The sequence below is a fragment of the Falco peregrinus genome, chromosome 3 (assembly GCF_023634155.1).
Source record: "Falco peregrinus isolate bFalPer1 chromosome 3, bFalPer1.pri, whole genome shotgun sequence".
Classification (NCBI taxonomy): domain Eukaryota; kingdom Metazoa; phylum Chordata; class Aves; order Falconiformes; family Falconidae; genus Falco; species Falco peregrinus.
In genome coordinates, this window is record NC_073723.1 from 113,310,388 (window position 1) to 113,329,259 (window position 18,872).

General features: G+C 52.1%; 1 protein-coding gene across 7 annotated transcripts in view; it reads left to right on the forward strand.

Moving 5' to 3' along the window:
• The window catches only part of CASZ1 (castor zinc finger 1), a 208,189-nt gene that overhangs the window by 148,501 nt on the left and 40,816 nt on the right, over positions 1–18,872 (forward strand). For all 7 annotated transcript variants that reach the window (XM_055798847.1, XM_055798845.1, XM_055798843.1 and 4 more), the window contains 3 exons: positions 7,600–8,169; positions 14,943–15,783; positions 18,578–18,646. In XM_055798847.1, the coding sequence (XP_055654822.1) occupies positions 7,600–8,169; positions 14,943–15,783; positions 18,578–18,646 (1,480 nt within the window). The remainder of the gene's footprint in view (positions 1–7,599; positions 8,170–14,942; positions 15,784–18,577; positions 18,647–18,872) is intronic.

Sequence of the window (18,872 nt, forward strand, 5' to 3'; positions counted from 1 at the left end):
GGACTCTGGAGGACTTTGAGTTGCAGCCCATTGCACCATTGCAGCAAAGAGGCTGTGCCTGGGCTGTGCTAGGGCCAGCTCACTCCTAGTGTGAGGTCTGTGCTGCCTTTCTCTCCCTGGCCAGTGATATATGGCATAAATTAGGCCTCTGAAGGGGGATACTGCATCCTTAAGAAGAAATATGTCCTCATTTTTCTTAAACACCGTTTGCACTGAGTGAAATGTTTAGAAGGGACGCTGAGGGATAACTTTATTTCTTACTAGGGAGTTCAGAGCCGTTCAGTTAAACCCATAAAACACTGGGAGTAGGGAAGCTGACAGCCTGCCCGTGCATTAGAAAAGCCATTACTCATCTAGGGGAAATTCACCCCATGCCGGAGCCTCACGTTACCAGTGGGGTGGTCCAGGGGAGGACACAGGATCATCTCCCATGGCCATCTAAGGGGTCAGTAGGATGCTCAGGGGTTGAAAAGACTCAGTAACAATCCAGCACAGTGACAGAGTGCTGATACAGAGATCTCAAAGCACAGAGTAAACATGGCTGCGTTCATCCCGCTGGGTGGGCAGTCATCTTCATCCCTTCTTCTCCTCCTCCTCCTCTGCAGGGGGAAACTAAGGCACAGAAAGCTGAGGAGACTGATGGTTACACCGTGATTGGAAACCAGGCTGGAAGCCAGCATTCCTGGCTTTTAACCCCCAGCTTAAATCACTAGAACCAAATTCCCTTCCAGAGCAAGGAGTCTTAAGTCAGGAGCCCTGACCCCCTGCTCCGTTTCTGCCGCAAGGCCATGTTCCCAGGGAGGCGTCAGGAGCCCTGGCTCCACCTTCATTGCTCCGACGTTCAGCCCTTTCTTCCCAATGGGATTTAGAAAATCCGCTGGAAGACAAAGGCAAGGACTTGCAGGTGGCAGTAATGGGAATTCCTGTCTCGGATGATGGTTGTTGGTGCAGTGGGCTGCGTTACAGGTGTGGCTGGGTGGGCTGCTGCTCTTGCACAGGCACCTGGCCGGTGCAGGCTGCCATCGCTCCCCGCAGCTGGCTGTCTGAGGGGACAGGGCTGCAGGCACCCAGCATCGTGGTAGGCAAGGCATCAGCCACCAAGAGGGTGGTGACTTTCTATTTGATATTTATTTTGGAGGCTTGACACCAAAAGATTTAATATTTGTTGGAAATGAGAAACAGTTCTCAAATGAATTTGGAGAGCCTGGGAATTAATGTCAGCCACCCTCCCCTCCCTAAACACCCCTCCTCCCCGTCAGCTCAGGCCCCCCCTTTCAATTTCTGAAGCCTGCTGATTTGAATATTTATAAATATCAGTAAATTATTTATTGTAGCAATCTGCTGTGCCATTTCACCAATCGCCGTTAACACTTTAGGGCTCGCTCTTCAGGAGGACGCGACTGGAGAAAACGGGCACCTGGGGGCTGGGAGCGTGCTCTGGGGAGGGGACTTTGGTGCCAGGGCACAGCCTGTGTGGCTGTGATGCCAAGAGGGGCTGGCTCTGTATGTGACACAAGAAGAGCTGGGGGTGTTTGCAGGAGAGGATGGGGACCCTCTGTGCCCAGTACTAGGGGAGACTGCAGGGGGACACAGGGAGAAGACGTGGCTGGAAAGGGAGGCTTGTGTTAGCGGGGGAGGGCAGCAACGGGGACAGCCTGATGGGGTGGGCTGTTCGCTGCAGCACCCTTGCAGGCTTTGCCCTGTGGTGCGCAGGGACCTCGCTCTGGCTTAGTGCTCAGCACTAGCCCTCTCGGCTTAGTTTCTGTTCCCTTGAGGAGGAAAATTTCTCTCGGTTTCTCCTGTCCTGTTCCCTCTCTCCATAATTACACTTCTGCACTGAAAATACACATCATTGAGAGATACTGTGGCTGTTTCCCATTTGGGAAAGAGGGGGCTCCCCATGTTCACGAGCTGTTCTCTGGCGAAACCCTGGCGGTGGCACCAGAGCAACCAAGTGGCAGGGTGGGAAGCAGGAGCAGCCTGGCTGGCCAGCAGCCCCAGTGCAGGGCACCAGCATCTCTAGAGCTGATGCAGCTTCCCCCCTCTTTCAGGATGACTGCTGTTGGTCGCAGCCCAGTGCGTACACCGCCCCTCACTATCACCAGAAAATTACAGTTTAACTCTGTAGCTGAGAAGGTTGAGCAAAGGGAAGCAGGACAGGCTTGCTGAAGGGAACCGGTGCTGGTCTGTGCCCATTTGGGCCAGGGTTGAACCAGGCTCTGGGAGCTGGAAATAGGGAGAAAAGTGGCCTCTTGTGCAGCTGGAGATGCCAGTGTGGCAGGCAGGAGAAGGTCAAGCAGTGCTGAACACAGGCAGCCTGCACTCTGACAAGCGCTGGCCACAGGGACCAGAGCAGAGTCCCCAGCTTTTCCTCCACAGTTTATAGATGGGATGTGTGGGGAGCGCCCTCACGGCTATTGCAAAGCAGGGAGTACAGCTGGCGGTGCTTCAGTAAGGATGCCCTGGCTGCTCGCTTCGTTTCTCCTCCCCCGTCTTTGATTCTCCTTCTCCTCCCTGCCCAGTGCTGAGCTGGAGCCTGTCAGGTCCGACGACGTTCTCACTGAGGGCTTTCCCCGGCTTCACACAGACACACACAGGCGGGATCCATGCTTGCAGGGCAGAGGAGGTTGTTAAAGAGCCTTTGTGAACTCCCCAAGGTCAGCCAGAAGAGACAGCATCCACTAATCCAAGGTCATTTCCTGGGCTAAAAGCTATAAAATGTTTTATTGATAAACTGAAGAGGGGAAAATATACACACTACATCCACTCACACACACTGTGGCCATGCCTGGGCTGTTGCTGCCTTCGCCTTGGCCCTGCCTGGGATAACACACAAGTCTTCGTGCTGGAGGGGCAATGTTTTCTGGAAGGGGCTGAGTGTTTGGCTGCCTTCTCTGCCTCTTCCCAGCGTGTGGCTGGGCATCGCCAGGGCATTACTCCAGGGAAGCATGTTCCCAGTGCCCCAGTGGCCTTCTGCTGTGAAGGTTTGGCTCCATCTTAGGGACCGCAGCTCAAGTGTGGAGAGGCTCTGGTGTGCAGCACCCTCACCCCCCTAGCCCAGCAAGCCGTGCTGCTCACCCTGTTGGGGCTCCTGGGCAGACTGGAGTCTCTCCAGTCGAGCTTGCACCACAGTGGTTAAAAAAGGACTGTGCAGCATGTTGGCCCTCCGCCCCCCCCCCCCCCCCGCCCCAAATAATGCTGTTAATAATTAATCGAATGAGAGCTTGCAGCTCCTGGAAAGCTGGCACTGGGACCTCCCTCTTGAACGGAGCTGCTCAGCTGGGCTTAAAACTCTTCAATAGGAATATGAAAGCTCCATCTGTTCAACGTACCGGGCTCTCTGAAGTGACAGTGCGCTGTCCCTCCCCAGCCAGCACCCCTCTCCCCGCAGCACGGGCCCTCCTGCCCCTTGTCTCCTACCCCTCCTCAGCCCCTGCCCCCTCCGGCGAGGGTCCCCTCTGCACCCCTGGCTCTTCCCATACCAGTAAGCTCCTGCCGCACAGCCAGGGCCCCTTCTCCTCCATCTATGCCAGCTGGTTCGTCCAGCTTCCATGCGCCCCTTTTTCACAGCCGGGACCCTTTCTCCCCACTACCAGCATGTGCTTCTGCATGGACCCCAAGCCAAAGCCAGACTTCGGCTCTTTTCCTTCCCCTACAAAGCCAGGATTTCTCTTTGCCCCTCGGCTGGGATGCCCTATTTCTGTCTGTGCCACAAAGCCCTTTGTTCCCACACATGACGTGCCCCCCCCGCAGCCCCTCTTCTCCCTTGGGCGGGGGCAGAGCCCACCTTGGCAGCACCCCACCGCGGAGTTCATGGGTGAGAACGTGCAGCTTCGGGATGGTGTGGAGGGAGAGCGGCTGAGGCTGCACGTGGGGCACTGGCAGCACAGAGGGACCAGGGAAGGAGGGGCAGTGGGGGCAGCACCCTGGGCTTGTAAGCAGCAACTGAAGCGGTGACAAGGCAGCAAAATGGCAAGGCGCGTTTTGTCCTCCTCCTTGCCAGGCCTGGGTCCAGCAAGCCTTGTCTTCACAGGGAGGTTTGCTCTCACGATGCCACGGCGCTGGGTGCGGAGCGGAGGGAGCCGGTGTCTCCTCGCAGGGTGTTGGGAGGGGGCAAGCGGAGTAAACTCCCAGTGGCATTGTTTTCAGAGGAAGTGCTCAGTGTAAATAGAGCATGTGGGAGAGTTTGTCCTGGGCAGAGATGAAAAGTCCGAGTGACAGGCTCAGGTTATAAACAGCTTCCTCAGATTGATGTGAAATCAAAACATTTCTATTTAGACGAAGAAAATGAAGGGGGATGTTTACTTAGCCTGGAATCTTTAAACAGTGCGATGGAGACACAGGGTGATTTGGGGTGGGGAGCTCGGCCTGGGGGAAAGGAGCCTCTGCCTGGCTTCAGGGATCCCCCGGCCTGGCATCCCGGCCTTGGGCAGATGCAAGGGTCCCTCATTCAGCCGCTCAGTTCCTCTCCCTCTGCCCCAGTGAATGAAGCACAGATGCTCTGGTCCCCTCTGGCCTGATGGCCATCTTCAGTGTTTCTTTGTAAGAAGGGTTGCCCTTCTGCTTTAGAAATTGACAGGCTAAAAGAGGGGAACAGAAAGGCTGATAGAGGTAACGCCCCTCCCGTTCCATAGAAAGGGAAATAAGGCAACGGAAAGATAAAATTATGTGTCCGGGCTTGCGGAGAGTTGGTTGCAAGGTTGGCAGAAGCAGCTGAGATTTCTGATTCCGTGCAGCTGTACGTGCACAGGTGGGATGGGTGGAGATGTGTAAGAGCCCTGGTACTACAGAGCAAATCCCACCTCAGGAAGGTCTCTGGGAGGATTGGTTTTATAGATCAGGGAAAAGGTGCATTTTGAGAACTTGCTTTATTTCTAACTCAAACTTTAAGAAAAGATTCTCAAAATGTTAAAGAGCAGTGTTGCTGTGCTTGAAAAAAATCCTGAACACAAGGAGAAGGGACAGGAAAGATGCAGAGGGGAAGGGCAGGAGCTGGGGGCAGAAGCTGGGGAGGCAGAGAGGCAAAGCCGGGCAGGAGCAGGAATGAAAGACAAGTTGCAGGCTCCCTGAAGTTGCTGCGTACGCAGCAAGTGCAGCCTCGGGAACGTCTGTTCCTCTCTTCCTTTGAATAAATATTTATATATTCATTTGCTGGCTGGTGCACACACTTGGCTGCTCACCTCCAGACCAGAATAATGGGACCTGCCCTCACTGCAGAAAGGGGGAGGGCAGTGGGGATCTGGGCTGCCGCGTGTCTGCCTCCCGTTTATCTCCAGCTGGGAGCGGTGCTGATCTCACCAGTTAAGCAGGGCTGGGGGTATTGTGACAACGTGGACTGGGAATCACCAGGCGGCGTTGGGAGAGCGGGCTGGTGATTCAGTGCTGACCCAGTGCCCCGGCCCTGGGCAGGCACCACACCACGCGGGAGGCACCGTCCTGACCACCTGCAGCCGTCGAGGCTCTGCTGGCCCCTCGCCCGAGCATACAGGCGTGAGCTGTAGGTGTCCTGGCCGGGCTCCAGTTGGAGCTCACAGCAGCCTCCTGAGATTCCCTCTGCAGTACCAGTTGCGCACAGGATCGGGCTTCGCTTTCTGCCCTAAATAGAGTGGGAATGTGGTGGGAAGGGAAGGTGCCAGCACACAGAGACTTCTGCAGCTTCATGGGTGTCTGCCTGTGCCCATCTGTATGCGTGAGGACTCTGTGTGTGTTGGGGGAATGTGTGAAAGGGAAATGCGTAGGGAAATGTACAGGAATGTATTTGGGGGAGATGGGACTTTTTAACCCATGCATGTACGACTACATTTATGGAGCATGCCAGCACATACATACAGCTCTTGAATAGCTATAATTTCTATATGGTGAGGTACGTGTTTAGGGGCAAAGTGTGCTATCCCTTCAGGAAAGCATGATTGCACGTAGGTGTTAGTGCCGGGGGTGTGTGCGTGTTTAGAAAGCCCAGGAGTACGTTTTGCCTCCCTTTGTGTGGGGGGCTGGTATATTTGTTGGGGGGTTATTTTTCTTGCACTCCTTGACAGGGAAGCGTGTCTGAAGCTGTCAGGAGTTTATGCTAAGCAGCCACTCTCTGGCTGTTGGACAGCAGGTCTAAAGTTTCAGTCTGTTTGTATTGGGCTGTCATGTTATGGGATTAGGGTCTGTCACGATGGCTTCTGGACGCATTGTAGGGGGTCTGATTAATCTCACGGTGCTCCTGTGGAGCAGCACCTCTGTGCTGGTGACAGGGGGGTGTGGGCTGAGCTGCCACAAGGGACTTCTGTGCAGTGGAGAAACCCATTCTCACCATTTGGGGTTGGGAGATGGTTTCTGTTTGCTTGTGGTCTGATGGGCTTCTCTTTCAGCACAACATAAAGTCCAAGAGCACATTTTGAAGGGACCTCCAGTAGTGTGCCCACAGTAACTCCAGTGGTGTGTGTGTCTGGCAAGTGTTTTTTTGTGTGCTCTTCCTGAGCCCTGGGACACAGGGCAGGGTCTGCCTTGGCAGTGTGCACTGAGGGAACCAGGCTGCGTGCACATTTCTGGCCTTAGCACCTTTAACCCTTCTTAGCCTCTTGGAGGCATCATAAATAAAGAGGGAAATGAGACAATGCTACTGCTTTAGAGTCAGGTTTTTGCTTTTATTTGCAATTGAATCTTGTTAATTGTTGGTGCAATAATTATGCAGGTGACTCTGATAGGGACCATTTAGTTCAAGATTCTCCATGACCTTGAAGTTAAGACCTTACCTTCTTCCTTTTTCCCCCCACTTTCTCTTAGCCCTCCTTTACTAGCTGTCACATATGAATAAACTACATTAAAATAACAAACCCACACTAATTAGCTGATTGTGCTGGGAAGTGTGAGAGCAGAATTTCCTGTATGTGCAAGAGCGAGCAAGTGAGTGAGCAGGCAAAGGGGCCCCATCAAGTGAAACCAGCCCACAAACGATTTTCTCCCATATGACTGCCTTCACACCAGTCTGGCGCTCCAGCAGATGCATTTGCCAGGGCTTCGGTCCTCCGTACTGTTCTTTCTGGTGCATACTGGTTTTCTTCTCTGAGACTATGTGCAAACCCCATTAAGTGAATTCCTCACTGTCCCTAGGGTTAGGCTTGGCAAGCTGTTCTCCCTGCTGCAGGTGCTTTGGTGCAGTTACTGGCTGGTGTGGTTTTGGCAGCCAACACACCTGGGATGGAGCTGGGGACCTAAAAACAGGTGGTACTGCACTCTGAAGGAAAGAGCAAGTCAGGTTTTAACAGACCTCATATGCTGCCTGAGCCAGGAGCAAAGGCTGGTCTGTACGACGTTTACCTGTGAAATGTCTGGGGCCTTTTGAGCCTGGTTCAGTCCCAGCAGAAAGATGTGGCTCTTTCTTGAGGCCAGTGGCATCCTTTGGTACCGGCAGATTTGGTGTGCCTCTCACCAGGCTCTCCTGGCTGGGCTTCCACTCAGAGCTTAGAAACAGAAAGCAGTCCCACCTTGCAGAGGATGATGTTGGCCATGCCTGAAGGCCTGTTGGGTTGGGACCAGCCATTTGCTGTTTGGGTTCCAGTTATCTGATCTCACTAATGCCCTTCTTTGCTTCTTTCCCGTCTCTCTTTCTAGCTGAAAGAACTATATGCACTGACGCAGCCTCAGGAAAACCCACAATGGCTGCCAAGCGCAAAGGCGGCCTGAAGCTAAATGCAATCTGTGCCAAGCTGAGCCGCCAGGTCGTCTTTGACCACGGGGGAGCCGAACAGGCGCGAGCGGACAAGGGGCTGCAGCGGGAGAGCAGCAACAAGGACCTGCCTCAGCCTGGGTCCAAGGACCTGGGAACGGAGTTTTCAGATGGACTCAGCCGCGTGCAGAAGATTGAGGAGGACAAGAGGAGGGAGGTGATTGAGAAGTGGGTGAATGGGGAGTACAACGAGGAGCCCTTGCTGGGGCGAGTGGAGGGCAAGGAGTGCAAGAGCGCCGACAGTACGGAGGTGCCCCCCGAAGGGGTTTACATGGTGCAGCCCAAGGGCTGTAGCGAAGAGGAAGATAACGGGGATGAGGCGGATGCGCTGAGGGGCTCGCAGGACGGCACCTTCTTGGACGACAGGGATTCGGATGGGCCGGCCTCGAAAGACGATGCCTACCGGTCCTCCAGTGGTGAGGCAGGCTCCAAGCTGGGGGCAGGAACCGCCTCAGGTAAGGCCTGCGCGCCCTCCGCGCCCCCGCGGTGGGACAGACACCGCCGCTGCTGGCACCCCGGGGCCAGCCAGGGCCGCGGGTCCGGCGGGGGCCTGGCGCTTCGTGCCCGGGGCCGCGCCGTTGGCCTCCGCCTGAGCCGGCCCGCGGGGTGCGCAGGGGCTGCGTGGGGCACGGGCACGGCCGCCGTGGCGGGCAGCAGCGGCAGAGCGCGGTGTTGCGGCCCCGCCCGCGCTGCAGCCGCTCGGGGCCGGGCCCGCGCGCTGGCCACGGGCGGGAAGGGGCTCGCGGCGCCTCGCGGCCGCACCTGAGGGCACGGGCCCCCGCGCAGCGCGGCCGGCCGGCGCGAAGGATCTGGCAGACGCGGCCGCGGCGCAGGCAGGAGGTAGGCGACGGCTTCCCTAGTGGCAGCCGGGCCGGGCGGTGCCGGGAGCGTGTCCCGAGCAGGGCCGGGCGGGGAAGCTGCCGGTTCCCGGCCGAGCGCCGCCGCTTCCTCGGGCCCTGAGGCCTTTCCCGCGGCGGGGAGCGCGGCCGGGCCCGGGGGCAGCTGCCGCCTTGTTTCTGCGGCCCTTCAAAAGCCGGGTCCGGGGAGAGAAGCTGCAGAAGCCCCAGGTGATTTTTTTTTCTCACTTTCCGGTCCTCGCCCCCCGCCCCCGAGATTGATTTTTGGGGAACATGAGTGCTAAGCCTTGGTGATAGCTTAGGGTAAATTGAATTCTCTCCATTAGGGCAGAGCAGCTCCCTCCCCCGATCTGTCACTCAGCTGGGCTGGATCTGTAATTGAAAGATCTCCCCCTAATCCGCTCCACCTGCACGCACCCCTCCCCTGATCTCGGCACTTTGTGAATCCATCAAACTTTCCTCCTTTTGTGTGCGCGCATGTTTTCCTCCTCCTGTTAATAACGCAGCTGAAACTCATCTCCGTCTGTCCGTTCCCCTTCTGGAGAGGCACATTCTCTAGTCTTCACGAGTTCAGTGGCAGCGCACATAATTATGCATATAAGATATAAACAGAGCTGTTTAATTATCCTTCGCCACATCAGTGACAGAGTAATTAACAAACATTGCAAGATCAATGAGGAAAAGTGTGACCTTCAGTTTCCTTTGATAGGAAAGCCCTTGTCGTTCCCAGACACAAGGTGATTGTGCCTGGACTCTGTTTTTAGTTTGTTTTAATCACACCCCCCCCACCCCCCCACCCCCCACACACCCCTTGCAGCTTTTATTTGCTACGAAAACTGAAATGTAAAAAAATACATTACCGAACTGGGGAAAATGAAAAGGAACTGAGGTTTCTCACTGAGGTAGGAGTTCTCAGTAAAATGCTGTTGTAAGTCTGTATTGTCAAAGGATTATGCAAAAAATGTATAAGCATTCACGGGGGGCTGAAGACTCATCTGTGTTGAAGGCAGGTAATCGTACATGTGGGGTCCGGTTTACATAGATGGCCACATGGGATTTGACTTGCAAACAGTCCCGCTGCCAGGTCTTGAGTGTCTGTTTCAGGAACCTTGTTGTAAATGTTGTTTGCAACATTTCCCTGGAAAGCACAAACTGAAACATCCCTTGCTTTGGAGAGGACAAAGTTCTTTTCCTCGTCTGTCTTTTTATGTCAGTGTTCTAGAAAATTGATTTTAAGCTGTTCATCATTGAGTCCTCTCAGACCTCGTATTACTGGGTGCAAGTGAAATTTATTCCAGTGAGATCTGAAACTGGCTATACCAAAAAGGAGCATTTTTTTCCAGGTAGCAGGAGGCAGTCAGATCAAAGGAGAGGAATAAGCCCTGTCCTGGTCAATGCGGCTTTGGGGGAGTCATCGCAGGAACCTGGTTTTGAAGGTTCTGACCACCAGTGGCTCCCTCTGAGGACACAGAAGATACAGAGCTGGCAGTGCTCAGCAGCATTTAAAGTTGAGCCTGTACTACTTTGATCAGCTGGAAACTTGGGTAAAAAGCAGGAGTCCCACAGAAAACCGGATCCTGTCTCTAACTAGCTTTCTTGATCAGTGGGGAAAGTGATCCTAATTGTGGGGCTGAGAAAGGTTCCTGCTTCCTGGAGTCATGATGTGTGCACACATGGCCTGCTTTATGGGACTTCAGCTACTGCTCATGTCCTCCATCTCCTCCTGTAGTCTTAATGCCAAATCCCTGACACCTTTGTCTCCTTCCAGGGTCAGACAGGCTTGCCATGCATCAGGCAGCAGTTTGCAGAGACTTGGTCCATGCTGTTTAATCCTCATGCTTTGAAACAAGATGGAGAACATACATGTATGGCATCCCTGTTTCTTTTTCTGAGCCACCCCTTGGAAACAAGGGACTAATGAGTTGGTGCTCAGTCTTGCCTTAAGTGCCTCCCTCTCTGGTACAGCTAGGAAAGGTGTTCAGGAATCACAAAGGTGGCGTCTGTTGGGAGATGGTGTCAGAAGCTGACCTGGGCATACAGATAGGTTTCTTCATTCATTTGTGCACCCTCTCCTGCCTACTGACTGACCCATACTTCTCTACACACATTTATATATGGCATTTAGATTTCCCCAGACAGTCTCTGAAGAGATCCCTTTCCACAATCTCTGGCTGACGCACACATACCCAAGGAAGTTTTCCTATACAGTCCCATGTTCCTTACTCTGCCTGTTTCTTACATAGTGAGCTAAAATAGTCACCAGGAGCTTTGCCCTGTACAAGCTTTCAGAGTTCTCCCCTTTTCTTAGCCTACTGGCTGTGTCTCTTAGGAAGGGAATATTGGCCCCGTTTTCAACAAGGGGGGATTTATCTTCATAATTTCCTGGGGAGACTCCACTTGGGAGGATGTGCATGGTGAGTTCCAGTTCCTTGCATATTATCCTATAGCCCCCTAGTCTACATGCTTTCCCTCCCAAGCAGAATAAAGGACAGAGCCCTGGCTGGGATGTCCCATCCCCCAGTATCCAGACCTTGCGCTCCATTTGGGCTGTTTGGCTTTTCCTTCCATATATAGTGTGCTGCTGCAGGCTATTTTTAGCCCCTTTTTTGCTAGCTTCGGATCCTTTGTGATACGATAGCTGCTCTGAGACACAGAGATCTCTGCTCTTTGGCAATGCCCACAAATGGAGAGCAGCGGCAAGGGGAGAGGGAGCCCTTTTATTATCACTTAGAAAAGGAGAGAAAAATGCTGTGCAGGGGAGGGGAGGAAGACCCAGGGACAATGCTTCCTGTGGCTGCCGGGGCTGTGCACTTCTCACAGGGATTTGTTTCCCAGCCGCTGTCCTGCTTCACTTCTGTCTGCGTGTGGGTATCAGGAGGGTTTTCTGTTGATGAGGTAATAATAATTACCTCTTTCTTCACTGCTGTTTGAAAGTGTATGTGAAATGAGTTGGCTGGTTCTCATACTATCTTTGTGGTGAGACAGCTCCCTTCCATAAGGTGCCTCTACCTCCAGAGCCTCTAGCCTTCTGGTTAGGTGCCTGGGCAAGTAAGGGAGGGTTGCCTTTGACTTTAGGGGATGTGTCGGCGGGCTCACACTGGGATGAGTGAAGGTGCACTTGCTAGGCAGCGAGTGGTGGGAACTGGCCAGGGTTTCAACTCAAAAGTGGATAAGGAAAGACTGAGCAGCACTGGCAAAGCTGTTGATCAGGGAAGGTATTGCAATCATCTGGAACCAGATTTGAGCAAAGGAAAAGCAGAACGCAAGTGTTTTGGGGGGTGAGGGGATTAAATCGAGGGTAGTGAAATCTGAACTCAAGCTCAGACTTTGTAAAGATCAAAAAGAGGTCTGACAACTCCCCTTTTCCTATGGTCTTGGGTTTTGCATCTAATTGTTTGCACCAGTTGAGGTCTGGCTACATGGGTAGGTAGGTAGGTACCAAAGGTGCTTCCAAGATAGGTGTGCAGGTGAGAGAAGTTTAAAAAGGAGGTGGTCTCCTACAGCATTCCATTTTCTGCAGTATTACAAGGAAATACTAGGTTTCCTTGCATCTCCTCTCTGGATTTGTATTGTCTGTGGTGCTTGAACTGATCTGAGATTTGTAAAACTGATTGGAGATGTGGCGTTGAAAAAGAGGGTCTCCTCTCTTTTTTCATATGCTGCAGGTTAGGATAAAGAAGGAAAGGAGTTGGCTGGCTTTCAGGGCAGCTGTTAAAGCTAGTAAAAATCACACTTAATAGCTTAAATTTCCTATCAGGTCCTCTCTGTGGTATTCTTGGAGTTTGGCACAGGCTGGCTAGAATTTTTCTGCGCAGTGCTTGGAAGTCAGGGCATTGTGAAGGAGGCTGGGGGATTGTTTTACAGGTCCAAAAAGAGAGGAAAAGCAGAACAGGGAAAGCAGATTTAACAGAAACATGGAAGTGTTGGACCCAGTAGGGATTTCATGGGTTTAATCACTTTTGTTGGGTCATTGGGTTACACTGAAATGGAGGTGGAGAAGTGAGAAAAAGAGGTAAAAAGGAGAACTGCTTTAAAGCGAGATGAAATTATTTAATATGTCTGTGTGTGAAAGATAAAGTTGATGGCTTTGGTAGGGTGTTGGAAGTGCCGCAGGAGAGGGTCAAGTGGGGAAGCAAGATTAAATGATCCTACCTCTGAGGATCGAGTAATACAGCCTTTCCTTGTGGTTTCCTTCTGACAAGTCTTGTTATTGAACACTGTGGGGCATGATTCTGCATTTAACATCCTTTAAGATTAATGCTGACCCATGAGGTTGTACTACAAAGAGCTACAATCCGAGCCAGACACTGCAGAGGCATTGCTACCCATTCTGTAAATAACAGGGTGTTTATTCTGAAGTCAGGCATCCCAAAATCCCATGCAGGATGCTGGGCCTAAGTGCTCAGAACTGGAAAGTCGTTTTGGGCTAAACCAGGTCCCAGCGCTTAGCAAGTATGTCTTTGTCCTTCTGCTTGCAGGCTTCAGGCATGTTCTTTGCGTTGCCTTTCTCACGTACAGCATACACAGGCAGCTAGCGCAGCAGCACTTCTGCTAGGTGAACACTGCTATACCAGGCAATATTGAAACAGGAGTATGACTTTCATGGCCTTGCGCAATTTACTGCCCGTTGCAGGCAGTCTTTTCCTCCATATAGTCCAGTGGAAACATTTGTGGAAGCTGATGGCTATTGAACTTCGACCTTGCTCATTGACTGGGTCTTGTGTGCGCAGGCGCGCTCTCCTGTCTGTGCATGCCTGTGTGTATGGCATCGTTGGCTGTCAGATCCCCCAAATTGTAGGGATCAGTTTTCATGGTTTGGATTTGTGGATCTCTTTTGTGGCTGTGTCTTGGTGCCTTCCTTTTCCACTGCGTTTCAAGGTGGTGCTGATTTGGTTTGAGCTGGACCCAGTGCCCAGAACCTCCATTCTGCAGCCAGTGTACCTGCCTGTGCTGGCTCCCTGTGAATGAGCGTGCTTGCCCGTGAGAGCTAGAGTGAGTGATTGGAAAAGATGACGAGGGAGGTTTGAAGGACTCCTGCACACAATAAATCTTTACTCTGCAGGAGAAAGCAAGAGGGAGAGGAGGAGCAGCGCTGTGTCAGGCTGAAGCCTAAATGAGTCCAAGCCGGCACATCAGAGCAATCTTTATTTCCTCCTTTACACTGATATTGGGTGACCTCCAGATGTGTGTTCTTCCCCTCCTGGTGGCCTGTGAAACTGCCTGAGGAAGGGAGGGAGAGACCCAAGGAAAGACAGCTTTTGCGCATTTTTCCTCCCTTATTTTTCCTATGCTCAGGTAGACTAACCCCTTCCTTGCCCCTTCCCCATCCCACACTCCAGAGACCACATCAGGACAACAGCTCCTTCTGTCCTCAGTCCAAATCCTGAGGAAGAGAAGGCTGTTCCTGACCTATTTTGCACCTCTGTGGACTTTTCCCTTTTGTGGTCTTACTGGAAGCTGTTCCGGGCTGCTCAGGAGGCTGTCTGTGGGTTTCTGCAGCCTTCACTGAACTGTGGCCCCTTTTCACGTGAAGAGTAGTAGCTCTCTGGTCATTGGGGTTGAGAAGGAAGGGAGCAAGCTGGGTGAAAAGAACTCTTGCAAGATTGACAGGGAAGAGGACCGCAACACCTATGGGGAACTCTCCTTTGTCTTGCCTTCTTTTCTCCACATCTTCCCCTCCTCTCCTCACTGCCAAGCTGCTCATACATGTAGCCTTTGCTGCTCTTCCCCCATCTTAATTCATCTCCACCTCTGCTGCTTTCCTGCTCTACTCTGCATTTCCCATTCTGCCCTCCCCCTGCTCCACCCCGTACATCGTCTTGCCCTGTCTCCCTTACCCATTTCACACCATGCTGTCCTGCCTGCTCTCAGCTGGGTTGTTCACCAGCACACGTGGCATACCTTGCGTGTTTCTGCCCCTCCTTGTGCACGCAGACACACTGCTTGCTGTCTATCCTCTGTGCACCTCCTTCCATATACAAACATACACAAGGACAGAACTGTACAAACCTCGGCATATTGGCATTGGTTTCGCTTCCAGTAAAATTACTTTTTCTTCATATTAGGCCAAGGCAAGAGTGCAGAGACATTTATGAAACTTTGTTTAATGTACTGAAAAGCCATCGGCTAGAACATTTAGGAAATTGATTTTCCTGGCATTGATGAACTCTTTTTATTTTACCCCGGTATTAATTACTTTTTTTTTTTTAAAACAAATTAATTTAAGAGTCGTAAAACCTAACAAGTGAGCCAAACGTCAGTAGATCATGTTCCCCTCTCCCCTTACCTCCCCCTCCCCGCTACTCGTGCTGGTATGGGAGGAGAAGAAAAATCAACGCCTTGCGTGACTCTCTCACTTTGGTTCTCTGTAGGGGAAGCTTCATCGCTGCGAGATTATGCCGCCACCACCATGAATGAGTTCTTGGGCATGTTTGGCTATGACGACCAGAACATGCGGGATGAGCTGGCCCGCAAGATCAGCTTTGACAAGCTGAATGCTGCTACCTCAGAGGCCACTGCGACCGCTGCCTCTCTCCCTGGTGAAGATGCCATGAGCAAACGAGCCCGCTTCTCCAAGTATGAGGAGTACATCCGCAAACTGAAAGCTGGAGAGCAGCTCTCTTGGCCCATGCATTTGGCTAAATCTGAGGAGTTGGGCTCCAAGCTGGGCAAAGAAACTTCCTCAGTGCTGGCACAGCCCATTCGGGTGCCAGGTCCAGATGCCTCCATGCTGACGGAGACCAAAGCCACCATCCTGCCGCTGCCCTCTCCCAGCAGTTCCCAGATGCAGGGCCTGATGTCACGGGCCTCCAAATATGACTTCTTCATTCAGAAGCTGAAGACGGGTGAGAGCATCAGGCCACAAAATGGCAACACTTACAAGAAGGCCTCCAAGTATGACCTAGAAAACGTCAAGTACTTGCACCTTTTCAAGCCTGGAGAAGGAAGCCCAGATATGGGAGGAGCCATTGCCTTCAAGACAGGCAAGGTAGGCCGACCTTCCAAGTATGATGTGAGGAACATTCAGAAGCTTACTCCAGTTAAAGCTCCAACACCCAGCCTGGCCCCGGCTCCTCTCGCCAGTACCCCCAGCAGCACTCCCGTAGCTGGGCCAGAGCAGTCCGTCTCATTGCCATTCAACACTCCTGAGTACCTGAAATCAACTTTCTCCAAGACAGACTCCATCACAACTGGAACAGTCTCTACAGTAAAGTAAGCGTCCTTCCACTTTTCTTACCTTTGTATTAATGGGGGATTGTACCTAAAGTCTGTGTGTGAATCAGTGGGCAATTCCAGTTTGTGTGGTGATAAATACTGTGCTGTTCATGTGATGTTTCTTTTTGCTTTCTCTGTTGGAGTGTCGGCTCCTTTGTTGCACCCTGCACCTCTATCTTATTTGCCCTAAGGATGTGGCCTGCCATCAGCAGTCATAGCCATGAGCGTAGAGCCTACTAGCTCTTGGGTTTGTATGTTAAAATGAAAGGTGAGGCAACAGGGTGCTGTCAGCACTCTAAGGGACAAGGTTGTGGCCACGCTACTTTCTCTTTCTTCTGGTTCCCCAGGCGTCCAGCTGTGTCTGTAGGGGAACCTAATCCTTGCTTCCATTTAACTCAATGGTGAAACTCTTCTGACTTTCCTGTTAGCAAGATGGGGCTTCTTGTTTGTCCCAGAACTCAGAAGACTTTCCCATCAATTTTCATAGGAGTTAGGCATACACATACTTCTGTGGGGCCAGGCCTGGGTCTTCTTAATTTGCTTGTTCTTTACACAAATAGAGGTGATTCAATTACCCCTCAGACTGGGCAAACTCATTAGCCCAGTTACCACTTATAACCTCCCACAAATACATTGCTGGCAGTCTCTTCAGTGATGCCATTGACTGAATGGAGATATCTGAAGGCCTTGCCAAACCTTGGGTTACTTTTTAATGTGGCTTCCAAAGGTGATAGCTGTGGAAAAGCTACATGTGGACATGAGGCTGCAAACAGGGAGGAAGGCAGGGACTTCTCTGCTTGCTTGTCATGGTTTGGATTTACTTGTTTCTCCCTGTGGACCTGGGGCTGTTGTGAGCTGTGAATCCTGTGGAGTAATTTCTAGCAAGTCTAGGACCTCTGTCCTGCACTTCTGTGGGAAATATCATCACATGCACCCTACTACTTTGCCCCCTGGTAAGGAGGAAGGCTGTTTTGTGTTTAATATGCAGACCTAGGAGGCTTGGGGCTGAATTGTCACTCAAATGCTCTTTGCCGTCTCAGGCGAGTCTGCATCCCCCACTTTCTGTGTTTCCCTGCCTGTCTTCCATGTGGAGCCGTCATTTCCCAACTGCTGGACGACAGATTTAGGAGCTCTATGGTTAAGGTGTATGAGAAAGGGCAGAGGATTATTAACATTTGCATCTGGCCCCCAGTCAGGGTGCACCCTGTATGTGCTCCAGATGGCAGGCAGGGACTCCTATTACTAAAAAACACTGTGTTGTAAATATTCCTGTAGGCACAGTGCCTTGTTGTGATGGGTGACTTGGCCAGGGACTCTGTGCCTGAAGAGTCTGCAGAACACTGAGCTGCCTGGAGTTCAGCGGCCAGCCTACAGCTGTGCTTGGGGGGGCTGTGAGCCTCTTCTTACCTGCTTTAGTGTTGCACTTGGATCCCAGTTTGATTTCCTTTCTCTTGTTCATTTCCTGCCACTTGCAGATGTGGGTTTGTAGCACTGTGGTGATCCCTCCTCTAGCCACAGGACTTCCTTAGCTGGGGCATCGTCATGGGGCTGCAACAGGAATGGGGGTGACCAGGGCCTTCAACCTGCCAGTTCGCAGTGTCCCAATCACATGTTGGAGTACAGGAGGGGCTCTGGTCCCTTCTCCTTTAGGCTGCTTACTTAGGTACAGGCTTTCACGATAAAAGAAAGCAGCCCATTAATTGTGCTGGTGGAGGAAGCGCTAACTGTGGTATCTGGGACCTGGCTTTCCATTCACAGTCCCCATTGGGACCAAATAACCTGGCAGGAATTACCCCTTACTCTCACACATAGGCATGTATACTCTAGCCATGGGTTTAGACTCTCTAACGCCTAATGCTATTAACCCGACCTGAACTAATCTACCTACTTCGAGTGAACTCTGTGCGAAGGTGTCATTGTTGAAACCAGGCTACAGAGCTGTCACGAGGAGGAGTGGAGGTTGAGTGTGGGCAAAGCTGAGAAGGAAGGCTGCATGCAGCCTGTCTGGGGCTGTGGTGTTATGCCACTGTCTCTTAGGCTGGAGTCTGGTCCTCTGTCTCTTCTTCCTCTTGCTGAACTCACCGAGTATGTAATTTTCATCTGCTTGCTAATGATGTTAAGTAACCCAGGCTTATGTGACAGTTGCGTGCAGTTGGGTTGATTTTGTCATTGATTAAAATACATAAATACCTTTGCTGGGCCACCTGTCTATCGGAGTTAGGCTATCTGTGTGAAAGCAGAGGCAATTAAAGCCCCACCTAGGGGGCTGTAGCATTGCTGCCAGTACCCCAGTACCAGGTAGCAGCACGCTGCACCTGCTGGCCATAGGAAATGTGCAGTAGCTCACAGTGCAGCTGAAGCACAACTGAGCCTGGGGCAGATGTGTCTTGAAGGCCTTTCCATGCCCATAAGGGCAGTGTTGCAAGGTGCTTCAGGGAGGTGTTTGTTTTCATGTGGCCATCACTTGTTTGTAAACGGGTATTCAGTTTTTTTCTGTGGAAACAGGTTTTCATGGTTGGTCTTCTCAGTGTCTCCAGCAAACTGAACTGAGTCCTGCAAAGAGGGAATGTGCAGGCAGGGTGGTAGGCAGACTGTATGGTTCCCTAGGAAATGAAGGTACCGGATTTGAAGGGAAAGGGGGAGCGAGGTTAAACCTATGGGTGTCTTTGCTGGGTACTCCTCGCTGGACCCTCTCTCCCGATGTGTCAGTGGTATGTGAGAGAAATGAGGAGCTTAGACTGTGCCCTGTTCCTGCCTGCTAACCAGCTCTGCCGTGTGTGTTTCTTATTAGGAATGGATTACCCACTGACAAACCAGCTGTCAGCGAAGACGTAAATATTTACCAGAAGTATATTGCCAGGTAGGCAAAACTCTTGACTTTCTTGGGGAGAGGGCTGGAAGTAAGAGGGTGGAGTGGTGGTGGGAGAGATGAGGTCTTGCCCATCTGGATCAAGTGTTTAAACCAGTCATTGGCACTTCCATTTCCCTCTGGCATCTGTACTTGCTCTGTTCGCTCTGTTCCCTTGCTTGGGAGAGCGGTAGCTGAGAGTGGTATACAAGCATGCCAAGAGCATGCTCGGGTCCCC